General features: G+C 37.0%; 1 protein-coding gene across 3 annotated transcripts; it reads right to left on the bottom strand.

Moving 5' to 3' along the window:
* Positions 1-2,400: 2,400 nt before the first annotated feature.
* abraxas2 (abraxas 2, BRISC complex subunit) lies at positions 2,401-11,399 on the bottom strand. Of its 3 annotated transcripts, XR_014125509.1 has the most exons (10): positions 11,293-11,399; positions 8,753-8,843; positions 8,420-8,456; positions 7,740-7,806; positions 7,064-7,257; positions 5,956-6,078; positions 5,684-5,768; positions 5,105-5,222; positions 4,270-4,945; positions 2,401-4,155 (listed from the first exon to the last, which is right to left on the bottom strand). XR_014125509.1 is itself a non-coding variant. In XM_027008894.3 (9 exons), the coding sequence occupies exons 1-9, from the start codon at positions 11,362-11,364 to the stop codon at positions 4,482-4,484; spliced, it is 1,251 nt and encodes a 416-aa protein (XP_026864695.1). In that variant the 5' UTR covers positions 11,365-11,399; the 3' UTR covers positions 2,401-4,481. The 3 variants fall into 3 exon arrangements, 2 of the variants coding, with proteins under 2 accessions (XP_026864695.1, XP_026864696.1); XM_027008894.3 differs by having other exon boundaries at positions 2,401-4,945; XM_027008895.3 differs by having other exon boundaries at positions 2,401-4,945; positions 7,064-7,254.
* Between the last annotated feature and the right edge of the window lie 797 nt (positions 11,400-12,196).

Here is a 12,196-nt window from a genome sequence, read left to right as displayed (position 1 = left end):
TACTACCATGACTGAGACAACTGCAAAAATCTGCCTCGAATGCCTCCTTTGACCAAGTGAAACACACCTACAGCAAAATGTTTCACTGATCTGACCACCACCAAATATTCTTATAACCTCAGGCACTAACTCCTCTTCAGAGTGCTTCTGCAACAACATATCAGTTTGAACTGCATTCTGATAGCATCAAGCACACCCTTTCCTTTGCATAATGACTGACTCATTTTATTGACGAGGCTTCATCTAACCAAAGCAGAAACGAGGTAAGTGCCTCTAGAAATGAATAACAAAAGATCAGAAAGGTAGTACCCTCCAAATATACTGGGCAATGCCACTATACTGCAAGACTGACAAAATTTTGCATCAAACTACAAAACTCGTACCACCCATGAGCACCTAGAACTGTACTTTGATTAAATATATGGAACATCTTACAGGAATTCAGATTTTTAATTTATAACTAAGATTTCAAACTAAGATTAACTTAGTTAAGATTAATTTAGTTAATCTTAAAGATAAGATAAAGATTTAACAAAGATTTATTTTAACTGCTGAGTATTGTCAGACCCCCACTGAGTACCACTTTACAATAAGGCTAGCTCTTTAATTGGTTTAGGAATCGTTTAAATCAGTTTATCTCAATTACACAATAAAAGCCTCAAAACGATTAATAAGTTACAACATAAAGAGTATTACTGACCTATTGATCTGTAAAATGTGAATTTAGTAATTTCATATGTATTCCAAATTTTTGATGAACATGGCATTGTAGTGTGGTTTAATGCTGACTGATGGTAAAGACTGACCATTAAACTACAAGATCTATGTTTAAGAGTGTAGATACATGTGAAGTTACTATCTGGCAAGAAACAGGACACTGTTGCCTTTTATGTATGAGTTATAGCTCCTTGTTAATGATTTTAAAGGTGTTTATGATGTAATTAATAACTAGTAAACAGTTTTAAACCATACACATATAAGGGCATTGTTACAACCAATTCTCTTTGAAATCAACAGCCTTCTTATTTGACTCAAAAAGGAAATGGAAGCAGCTTTGGACAGGTGGACAAGGGGAGATTGCATAATGTCATTGATGGTCATTTATTACATCAACACAAGCTCACTAAAGAGAACTGCTACTTTATCCTTAGAAAGGTCTTTGTACCAATACGCTATATTACGCCTAATACGCCCCAAAGCCCTTTAACTCCTGTATTTATGTAATTAAAAGCCTACTGAAATGAAAATGTGTAATCTTCCCAAAACTGAACTTTTCAAAATTTTTAGATTTTGTGGTTCTGAAAATAATCACAGAGCAAAGTTAAACTAGCAAATGTATTCTCAAGTTTACAATCATCTACTTGTATCTGATCCAACACTGGCTTGTAGTAATACCCAAGCTCAGTTTTAAAACGTGCAACAAATGTTTTACTTTTTCAAACAAATTACCAAATATCAGGTGACCACCCATATCATTACCATCCATATCAGATGACCCATATTATGCCTCACCCGCTGATGCTCCATTGGCCACCGGCAAAAGTCTGGCTCCAGGCCCACGATCCAGGTCAAACTTGGCCTCAGAGTCACTGATGGAATGAGAGGTAGGCCAACATGGAACATCAGTTCAGTCCGAATTCAGTGTCGTCATGGACATAAAGATGGTACAAATGTTTGCAATAATTCAAATGATAGTGGCTTACATTGGACCATAAAAAGATAATCTAAATTAAGGTTTTCATTGTTGAGGTACTTGTTGCAAACTATATTACTTGCCATTTTGAAATGTATTTCATAGTCTTCAATATGTAATATGTAATGTAATCTATAAAGATGATGTAAAGGACTTTACAAGCATCCTAACATTTTCACATATGGCTATATAGTTCACAAAAATACAAATATGTATTTTATCATTACACCTGAAGGTTGCTTTAATCCTAGCCTTGGATGTAATGGTTCTGAAAATCATACTAAAATCACCCTATAACCGCCCCCCACCAAACAAATTAAAACAATAATGAGGCATGCAAAAGGAAAAGTGGAAGCTGAATTGGAAAGCAATTTAATTTTATGTAACTGATTATATTAAAATAAAAATATGTAATCGTAAATAATGTCGCACAAAATACTGCCTATATTTTCATGCATGTTGATGTTCAGATGTTACCCAGAATATGGCAATACTCTGAGTAAGGCAGGTCATGTAAACTTTCACCATCACATGGTGTTTACTTCTCCATGTCTGATAATTATAGGAAAGAGAATCCTAAAACAATGGGTTGTTTGAGTTTAAATGGACTACCTGCTTTCCAAAGTACATTAATTAGATTATGTTTTCTACAGTTCTGCTCTGAATGTGCTCCATGAAAAGTAGGTGATATCTAAAGCACTTTACCATCTGTTAACAGTTCTTTTATTTTTCTGGTACGTTCCTCACAGCTCTGACCATAAGACCTTGAATATTGTTTCTGGCCTTCATTTGCCAAGCAATTACAAACAATATTGCTAATAATAATAATAATAATAATAATAATAATAACAATAATAATAATAATAATAACAACAACAATAACAGTACAGTGTTGCAACTCTCTGTCACTGTTGTGATTTAAATAAAACTATCAACATCACAACGGCTTCTTGAGTAATTGTTACTGTTTTTTACCTTCTTAACTAAAGCGCGTACCACAACCAGGGCTGCATGTGTAAAGCTCACAGTCAATGCGAGAGTATACATGAGACCAATAAAAAGCACCTGTGTTCTTATGCTTTGAATAAGTACATACCACAGCAGCAAGCCAGTCATGTGCTTAGTTTTGCTTAAAACTGGAAGGACAAACTCAGGGATAGAAGGTGAGTCTTACTCCACTTCTACCTGACATTAAAATGTTACGTCCTAATTTCTTTAAGATTAAAAGAGAAGGGAATTTGGCATCTGGCCATTAACAACAGACGGTAAAGAACTAAACTGCTGCAATTACAAATGTTAAAAGGCACAATCCACATAAAATCCATTCTTTATATGTAGTCTTATATGAAGTTCCTAGATATGGAATTTATCTAACATTCCCCAGGTATTCAAGCACAGCTTGTTAGCTGCTTAACAAGGGCCTAGGGGATACTTGCTAAAATTCCTTCTAGATGACTTTAAAGTAAAGAAGCACACTGAATTAGTGATTTTTTGTGGAATGCTCCTTGAAAACATTGATTGCTCTTGTCAGAACTAGTAGGGCAAAGCAAATAAACATTTCAAAAAAAGTATAGCACTGAGGAATTTAACCAAAAAAGCAAGCAAAAAACAAAGCCAAAGAGACAAAACCATGATATTTGTCTTGGTTTTCACCTTCACAAATGAAGAAAAACAGCTTGATGTGGCATTTGTTCCATTTTCTATAAGTAAGGTGAGTTAAGGAAGTAAATCTGGGTCATTTTAGACATTAAAAAAAATGTTATGATGGCATATTACTAACCTTTCAATGTCACCTTTAAAGCTTCATTTCACAACAGAACAATGAACCATATAATTTCACTGCTTCTGCATTGTGTCTGCAAATACAGTTGCCTATTGCCATGAGGGCAAGGACTGGGAGATGGAATCAAGTGAGCCATTGTAAAAGAATCCTGAGATTGAAAGGTTTATGAAGCCTCAGTGGTTTCCCCTTCAATTTAAGACAACAAACTTGAGTAGAGGAGCCAGGAAGAGAGCCATTTACCCATCTGAAAAACTGAGAAGGTTCTTTGAAAGCACAAGGAAAAGTGCAGAAGATGAGCATACACATCACCTGTTCATTTATGAAGAGCAACTTTCATGTTCTTTTTAAATCAAGCTAAGTGACATTATTAATGATTTGCATTTGTAAAAATAACAAGCACCCCCTAATCAAAGAAGTAACACATGTAAATGACAAACAATCCTTTTGTTGGTTTCCATAAACAGGCAATCGTGTAACCAAATAAAAAACAATTGGTACTGAAAAGTAAAGTTCAGTTTGGGATTGCAGATAGGTGTGCAGACTAAAGCATTTAACAATACTGACATTTGTCAGTCAAATTTGTGTTAAATAGGCAAAAAAAAAAAACAAACAAAAAAAACACCACCTCATACAGAGATGAGCTTGAAGGCCGCAGAAGACGTCAATCCCTTTGCGTTTTCTATGTTAATGGAGATGAAAAGAAGGCAAAAATAGTGCAAGAGGTAAATGGTGTAATATTGGATGATCTAAGTTGGTAGCATTGTCAATAAGTAATCAGTAAGTGGGGGTGTACCTCTCTTCTTGGAGAGAAAAGGAGATGTGAGAGAGAAATGAAGAGGGAGAGAGCTCAGATCAGTCATTCAAAATGGCAGGTGTTAACCGTGTTGATCAGCAAGCTCCAGCAGTCCCCTGCCAATCTTTCCTCTCCATCCTCATCTCTCCTTTACCAGTGGACAATGCCTAGCTCTGTCTATGCAACACTTGCTCCCCTGCCGATCTGCCAGATCATGACGGGCCACTGGAGCTGTGAGCATCTCCATCTGGCCAGAGTGTGGCCGGCCGTCCTAAAGGAACGTTTTCATTTAGCAGAGGGGGCTGCAGCTGCTCGCTCACTAGATTCTCGTATTCGCTACTGTCCTCGTCATCATCCACCTGGGCCTCCTGCCCAGTGGCCTGCCTCATCAGGGAGTCCGAGCTGGAGCCATCACCATCGCCCAGGCCTAGGCCAGGGGAGGGGTGGCCGGGCGAGCCCACGGCCTGGGGCCGTGGCAGCAGGATGGCACTGGGTGGGTCCGGGGGCAGGGTAGCAGCATAGAGGGGCGTGGCTGCTGGGTTTGCAGGCCAGTCCAGACTGGGCTCCAGTGGGGGGCTTTGGAGGACCACACGACTTAGTGAAGGGGGGGAAGAATCCAAAAGTGCTGAGTCACCCTGTTGCAAGTGCACATCCGCATTCATCAGCTCCTGGTGTCCTAAAGGAGAATGCAAAGGAATAAACTTACAAAGAGTGATAGAGAGAGAGTATGAGAAGGGCAAACGGTCTCTCTAGCTGTGTAAGTAACAGTAAAACATTTTTGAAGCTAATCTACATATCAAAGGACAAAAAACATGAACTGAAAGACAACACGTACGCCTCTCATCTGTGGCAGTGCTGCGTTTCCTGAGAGCAATTTCCTCTTTGAGCATTTTTACTTCCTCCTGGATTTTCTCCTTCACTCTTTCACTTTGATCCACCTCAACACACACAGCCTGGGGAAAGAGAAAGAAGCATACCATATCAGGGTACTCACATAGTCCAACAGCCTATACCTAGCAGGGCAAAAAAAGACATATAAGAGTCAACAAAAATATCTTTGCTAGAAGTCATGGATATCGGTCATCATAAACGACAGTCCAATGAGTTACAGCTAAGGTGTCCAGGCATACTGTCTGCATCATTTCTAAATGTTACCCCAAGAAAAGGAGCACAAAGCTAAATCTGATGTGGAGCTGAAGGACAATGAAACCTTTGACATTTGGCCACTTTAAGACAAGTGCAAAGTTCATCACAGAATTGTTTTATAATAGAAATATACCAACACAATGAAAAACGCTATTTGAGCCACAGAAAGTTTTCACCAAAAGACTAGGATATTACTACAGTGCCATAATGGAGGGTTCTGCAGTAATGTTCAGTCCATCTGTGAATGTGTATAGAGCATGTGACTCACCTGCACCTTCTCCTGAAGGGCACTGTACACCTGGAAAATGGCTCGAATGTCTTTCATTACTCCATCCTTGTCAAAAAACTCTGCCCTACAAATTCAAATCATGTTCACCATCAAAGACAGGATTTCTCATCTTGAACTAAAGACCACTGTAAAACCTAGTAAGCATAGGCTACTAATGCTGAATTGACATTATGTTCATAGGAGAAAATGCCAAATTTAGTTACAGAAAATTTGGCATATTAACAGTATTGGGCATATAAAATAAAGCTCACCCATGTTCTTTAATAACACTGGCATAGTTCTTTGAGGTGTTGGGGACAGAGGAGACTTTATACTCCTGTTGACTGGTGTTGCCAAGGTTTGGGATACTTAGAGATATCCTTTGATTATACCTGCTACAATACAGAACACAAATGTAAAAAAAACAAACAAAAAACCCCCCAAAAAAACACAAGCACAAATGGTTTTCATTAAGACCCTGGTTACACATGATCATTTCATGTGTCTTGATCAGGATCATATTTCGATAGACATTACACACATCAAAATAAACAGTGTAAATTCACTCAAGATGCTTTCAGAACAGATTAGCTCCTACCACATCTGGGGTGGTATTAGATGCACTTTTCTCAGATGTTATAGCAGTGTAAATGCATCTGCCACTCCAAGCCAAATTTAACAACCAAAACCGTGCCTGATACTGTACATCAAAATGCACATGATCCATGACTGTGAGCCGATCCCAAGCACAATACGCTACCTCCAGTCTGACCACCATTCTCTTGCTCAAATCGATCTGCGGATTTACCTGCGACCAGGGTGACTACTGTATTAATTTGCCTAATCAGTTAGGTGCTTTCCAGTTTAAAGAATGCAAGAATCCATGCATAATTTCAATTTTCAAAGCAGCAACCATCTTTGCATCGCAGAAAAAACATTAAACAAGAAAAACACATACAGTTGGTTGTGAGCCAAATTGTATATTATGCACATTGTATTATGCATTGTATATTATGAAATCTGATCACAGAGAGATCAGATTTCACTAACTGGACATGCTTTGACTACCTAATGTGATTAAAATCTTGTCAGGATGCAATCCACATACTAGTGTCATGAAATGAGCAAGTATAAACAGATTCAGAGATGCATTCTTGTAGTGGTTGCCAATATCCAGTTGGTGTCTAGTAATTGTAATACATGACAACTGAAAGCTGCAGAACTTTAAAGTTTTTTGGCAGGTTACTCAAACATAGATTACAGACACTTGTATGCCCTAGGTATTGAACCCATGACCTTGGTGTTACTAGCACCATGCTCGACAAGGTGAGCTACATACGGATTTGGGTCTGAAAAACTGGCTGTATAAGTATGGCCTACCTCCTGTTGGGTCTGAAGAGAACGTACTCCAGTGCGTGTGTTGAGCTATTCGCTGTTGAGATGAAACTAAAGAGAAGGAAGACGAGATCTGGGATGCCCAGAATGTGGGTAAGCTGCTTATGTATCACCTGCTCCCTAAACGACATCTGCTGTTGTGTGTTCCTACGGAACCGATACCAGCCAATAACATTCTGCTGGGCAAAACAAACAATCACTCAGGAAGTAGACAGAATAACAAAAACAAACAAAAACAAAAGAGATGCCAAAAAAAACCCAACTCAAGATGTTACATCAGGCAATTACAATTACATTCTATAAAACAAGAAAAAGACTAATTAGAAGTAACTGGAAATAGGTTATTGAGACACAGAAGTTACTTTAGTTCAAAAACAAACAAAAACAAACTTAATCAACCTATAAACAAAAATAGAATATATAAAAAAAATCTGCTGGAAGACAGTCAAACAGCTGCAGTTTGCACTTATCGGCTAGTGACAGTCTAAAGGACCCGAGTACAACAGATTTACATTTGATAAATGGTCATTTATATTGTTATCAATGACAGAACTGATTAGCTTCAGATAGTCTGCGCCTGTTCACAATTTATTATTATGCTTTTTTTATTTCACCATACACTTTCATACACTTGAGTAACACTGGGTGCAGCACATCTTACTTTTCTTCGGTCTTTGAGAATTCTGCTGAGATTTTCTTCATTGACTTTACCTGCGTAGTCATAAAAGCTGAAACATACAAAAAGATAACTGCTGGCACCTAGTACAACTACAAAGATCTTGCAATGTACTCGGGGCTTTAGGAGCCACACAAAGATGAATCATACACATTGCTGTCTGTTGTCATGGATTCGGCTAAATGCGTCAAGAGCGTCAAAATCATATGTGATGTGCCTAATCCCCTAATCTCTAGTCCCCTTTAAACCTTGTTTAAACCTTAGTTAAACCTTAACATAAGATCATGGACCTCAGCAAGTGCAAAAGTGTGTAAGCATTTCAGTTAGGTTAGACCTGCTAACTGTACATAATGCTGACTATTATGGCAACAGGAATTAACACTGAAATTATAATAAACTAAGATGAATAAATATCAGAAGAAAAGCAAGGTGGAGGATGATGCAGTAATATCATAATCATCATGCTCAGAGTGGAATATAAAAATAAATAAATAATTAAACAGCAAAAATGTTTAACTATGACAAAATATGGCAAGGACTAAAATATATTATGTAATATAATATAAAAATAAAACTGCACATTAAAATTCTATTTTTCATATTGGTTTAATAGGAACATGGCCGCTAAGAAGGTCTTTAACAGTGGCCTGCTAATATTTTCTTACCTAAACAGTTGTGGACACGGTTCATGATTATGGACCTCTGCAAAAGGACACAGAACAAAAAAATAATTATTAAATCATATCTGCCAGGCTCATTTTTCTATATTTTTAAACCATGAGCTAATAAGTTACAGGTTTCAACTATGTAAATAGCAACAACTCCTTAAAAACCTTTAAATACAGGCCACACCTTTCATTAGTGTTACAGAAAATGCAGTGCTGAGGCTGCCACTCTGACACACTGTGGCTTTTCATAGTGATTACTTGCCATGCTGGATATCTGGATGTAGTTAAGTTTTTCCCAGTTAGTAAAAGGTAAGAGGGCTGTTGTCTTACCTACTACATGGAGGAATTCTGAGCTACTAATCTGAGAGTCACTTATACTTAAAGTCTCCTCTTGTCTCACTTCTCCCAACAGGAATCCCTCCTGTAAGAGTCAAATGCACAAAGATAGTCACAATTTGTATAGCAAAAGAAAAAAACGATTCCTGAATATTGAGAAGTTTCTATTAAGGTTTTTCTTTATAGATTAATTCTGGCACTTTGCTTACAGAGAGCCATTACTCTGGATATTTTTAAGACCAATCAGCATGTTTTGATGAGGTACGTGGTCCTTCAAGCAAACATATGAACAATAACGCAGTCAGTTATGCAGAGTATCAGTTAGGCCTACTTGTTGGCCAATTAATCAGGCTAGTTAAATTCCTTTTGCACATAATCAGCATCAGCTGTCTTTTTTTTTAAAATAAAAGACTTCTATACAAATTTAAAACAAATTGATTACTTGTAGAATTATATTTTAAATATGTAGTGTGCAAATCTACTTAAGCCAACAGATAATGCATTTTATTTGTATCCTGTATTCAAGTAAATAATACATTAAAGATGTATCTGAGTATTACTGTTGTGCACGAACATTTGCAAGTTTACAAACCTTCATTCTTAAAAACAAGGAGACATTGCTATCTTCTGATAATCAGGTTAAGTGCACCAAAACATTTTTTTCCATTCATAAACATTGAGGACATTTATTTAGTTGCTTTTGTAAAATCTGCACTGCAAAGTGCAGACCTACTTAAACAGAGGCAATGCTGACAATAATAGTAGCCTATTAAATAAATGTTAATTTAAGTTAATAATTTTGGGTCTAATTTGTTATTATTTTAATTTGTTATTATTGTTAATTTATTATTGAGTAAATGACAAAGCACTTTTGTAAGTTGCTCTGGATAAGAGCGTCTGCTAAATGCTGTAAACGTAAATAATTCTATTTTATCAGATTAAAACAACATGATGATCTTGGTATTGTGTAAATAGACACTATCGAAATATCGGCATCAGCTAATGAAAACCCCATACCAGTTGACCACTAGTACCAGTCTCCCAAGAAGTGTATGGTGTTTACAGAGCAATTTAGACTAAGTGTCTAAAAGACACTAAACAGCTGACTAAAATGTTTGCTCTTTTCTTTAAATAATGTGAAAGCAGCCAAACACTAGTCATAAATCTGCTTGTGAATGACTTTTGCCAGTGACCTTTTGTTCCAAAGCAAGTGAACCATGTCAATGTTTTGAGTGTGTCACGAGACCAAAAATAAATTGTTTATTCTTGGCTATGACAAGTGCTAGTCACTAATGACCCTGTTTTCCTATTAACAAAGTATCATGATAGTAAGAATGCATCATAAAGAAAGCAAAAGTCAAACTGCTATTTGGAATTATTTATAGAGTAAAAACCCACATTATATGGTGCAGTAACCCACATTATACGGTACAATAATTCTCCACTGAAACTAAACGTTACAGTTGTGTATAACTGGATTCCAGTATATAAAATCTTGCATGACTACATTTTTAATGAATATACCTTCCAGCCTTCCTGGAAGACAACTTGGCACTGTATTTGCAATATCCATGTTTCTGCGGAGCAACGTGAATACGTCTGAGTGAAGATCAAGTTGTTTTTAAGTGGTCTACTATTAGTGCAGCAGCGACATAGGCCTGTCTATCTTAACAGTTAGAGGTAGTTACAGAATATAAAACTAATCATCCTGTAGCCCAACTGTCGCTGAACAGAGGTAAAAATACATTTAGGAGGAAAAATTAATATAATTGAGAAAGCGAATCAGCTGAACGCAATGATAAGGTCACATTAGTCACCCTCTAAAGTTGGACGACCTGCACCGGATTTTACAATATATCTTAGCCAGCTAGTTAGTTAGCTCTCAAACGTATTTAACTAGCTTGCTAGTACAGAGCCTACTTCCTTGTGTATTTAAATAGCTAGTACTTGCTATGCTTGTCAATCGGTCATGACTTACCCGGGAGAACAGAAAAGGGCTGATAATAAATTTCATTATGGCTGGACAAAAGTACATTCAGAACATTTGATTTCGAAATGTCATTCTGGTATACTCGGCATTCAGGAGTTACCTAGCAAGCTAACTAGTTAGCAAGAAAACTATGTAGACTGCTAACGAGCTAACAGCTATTTGTGTTGAATAAACAAGTTAGCAAGCCAAACAGCTAAAGGGTTGCTTTAGCATGTTTATTAGAAAAGACATATGGATATCTACAAACAATTACAGAACGCCTACATATCATGCCAATAAATATGAAATGTGAAAAATTGTTCTAATAAGATCCAGTACTTTGCCTGCCAACAAGCTGGAATGACTGCTCACTGGTCGGCTAGCTTGCTGTCACCGCATATCATATACATGCAGTAGGCTAATTAGCTCGCAAGCTAACCTACCTGACACACCAGGAAGATGACATCAGAAAATCAACTCAAGACGATCATATCGTACAAACTGTACAGAATTTTAGCACACGAATATGCGTCCAAATATTAAAGCAAATGTACAGTGTACTTACATGGTCGGAATTGCTATTTGCACTGTGATAACACACAGAACTAAAAGTGTAACCCGAAATCGAAGCCGCCATGATGGAAACATACCCGCCAGTCCCACAATTCCTTGTGTCCGTGCGTTCTTCAGAGATGTTTCGGAATTGTCACGAGTCGGAATTATCCACATCATATCGTCTGTAGTAATAGCCCAATTTAAGCACATTTACATCTACTAAACATTTACTCTGAGGTTGTCCAGTAATAACGAATATTCAAGAATGTTGGCCTTCTTACAGGACTGACAACAATATAAAAAGGTCACAATAATAATAATAATAATAATAATAATAATAATAATAATAATAACAATAATAATAAACTAGGACACTAATGTCTTAAACTCAAGGTCACTTCACCAACAGCAAATGCAAGATGTTACTAAAATCCAACAAGATAAGCAAAACTAACAAAGGAAAAGACTAGAGAGAAATTGCACATATAGTATGTTAGAATACGAGGTAAAAGGCATCACTGTGAGAAAACAACGATATTCATTTGAATTTAAAAAAAATAAATGTAAGAACATATGTGCATACATTAATAAAGAGCTAGTTCTTTTTGGTAATCTTATATTTGATTCTAATGAAGCTGCATGCTTAACATTAAGTTAACATTAAATTCTTTCTGAGTTCCAGAGGTCATCAGAGGTCATGAGAGGTCATTCTCTGCAACAACAAAACAAGTCATACTGCTCTAGCAGACCCCACCTTGCAAGGAGAGAATGTAGGCCAATGAGAGGAAGAAGTCCACATACAGAGACCTGGTAGAACAGTGCTACAGAGGGGAGTTGCCTGCTAGAATTTTGCCTGTAGTACGATGCAGAGAATTTAGAGGCAACTCACTCTCCAAAGCTTTCTGGGCAACACA

Source organism: Electrophorus electricus, chromosome 10, assembly GCF_041902795.1.
Source record: "Electrophorus electricus isolate QZ-2024a chromosome 10, ASM4190279v1, whole genome shotgun sequence".
Lineage (NCBI taxonomy): Eukaryota > Metazoa > Chordata > Actinopteri > Gymnotiformes > Gymnotidae > Electrophorus > Electrophorus electricus.
Note: the sequence above shows the minus strand (reverse complement) of the source record. Positions and strands in the feature narration are given on the sequence as shown.

Bases quoted from the DNA above. Each gene is read 5' to 3' on its own strand.
- abraxas2 (XM_027008894.3), bottom strand. From the start codon at position 11,364: ATGGCGGCTTCGATTTCGGGTTACACTTTTAGTTCTGTGTGTTATCAC. The intron at 5,769-5,955 runs GTGAGCTTTATT...TTGAATTTGTAG, and splicing joins AGTGTTATTAAAGAACATGG to GGCAGAGTTTTTTGACAAGG. The intron at 5,223-5,683 runs GTGAGTCACATG...CTCTTTCCCCAG, and splicing joins CCCTTCAGGAGAAGGTGCAG to GCTGTGTGTGTTGAGGTGGA.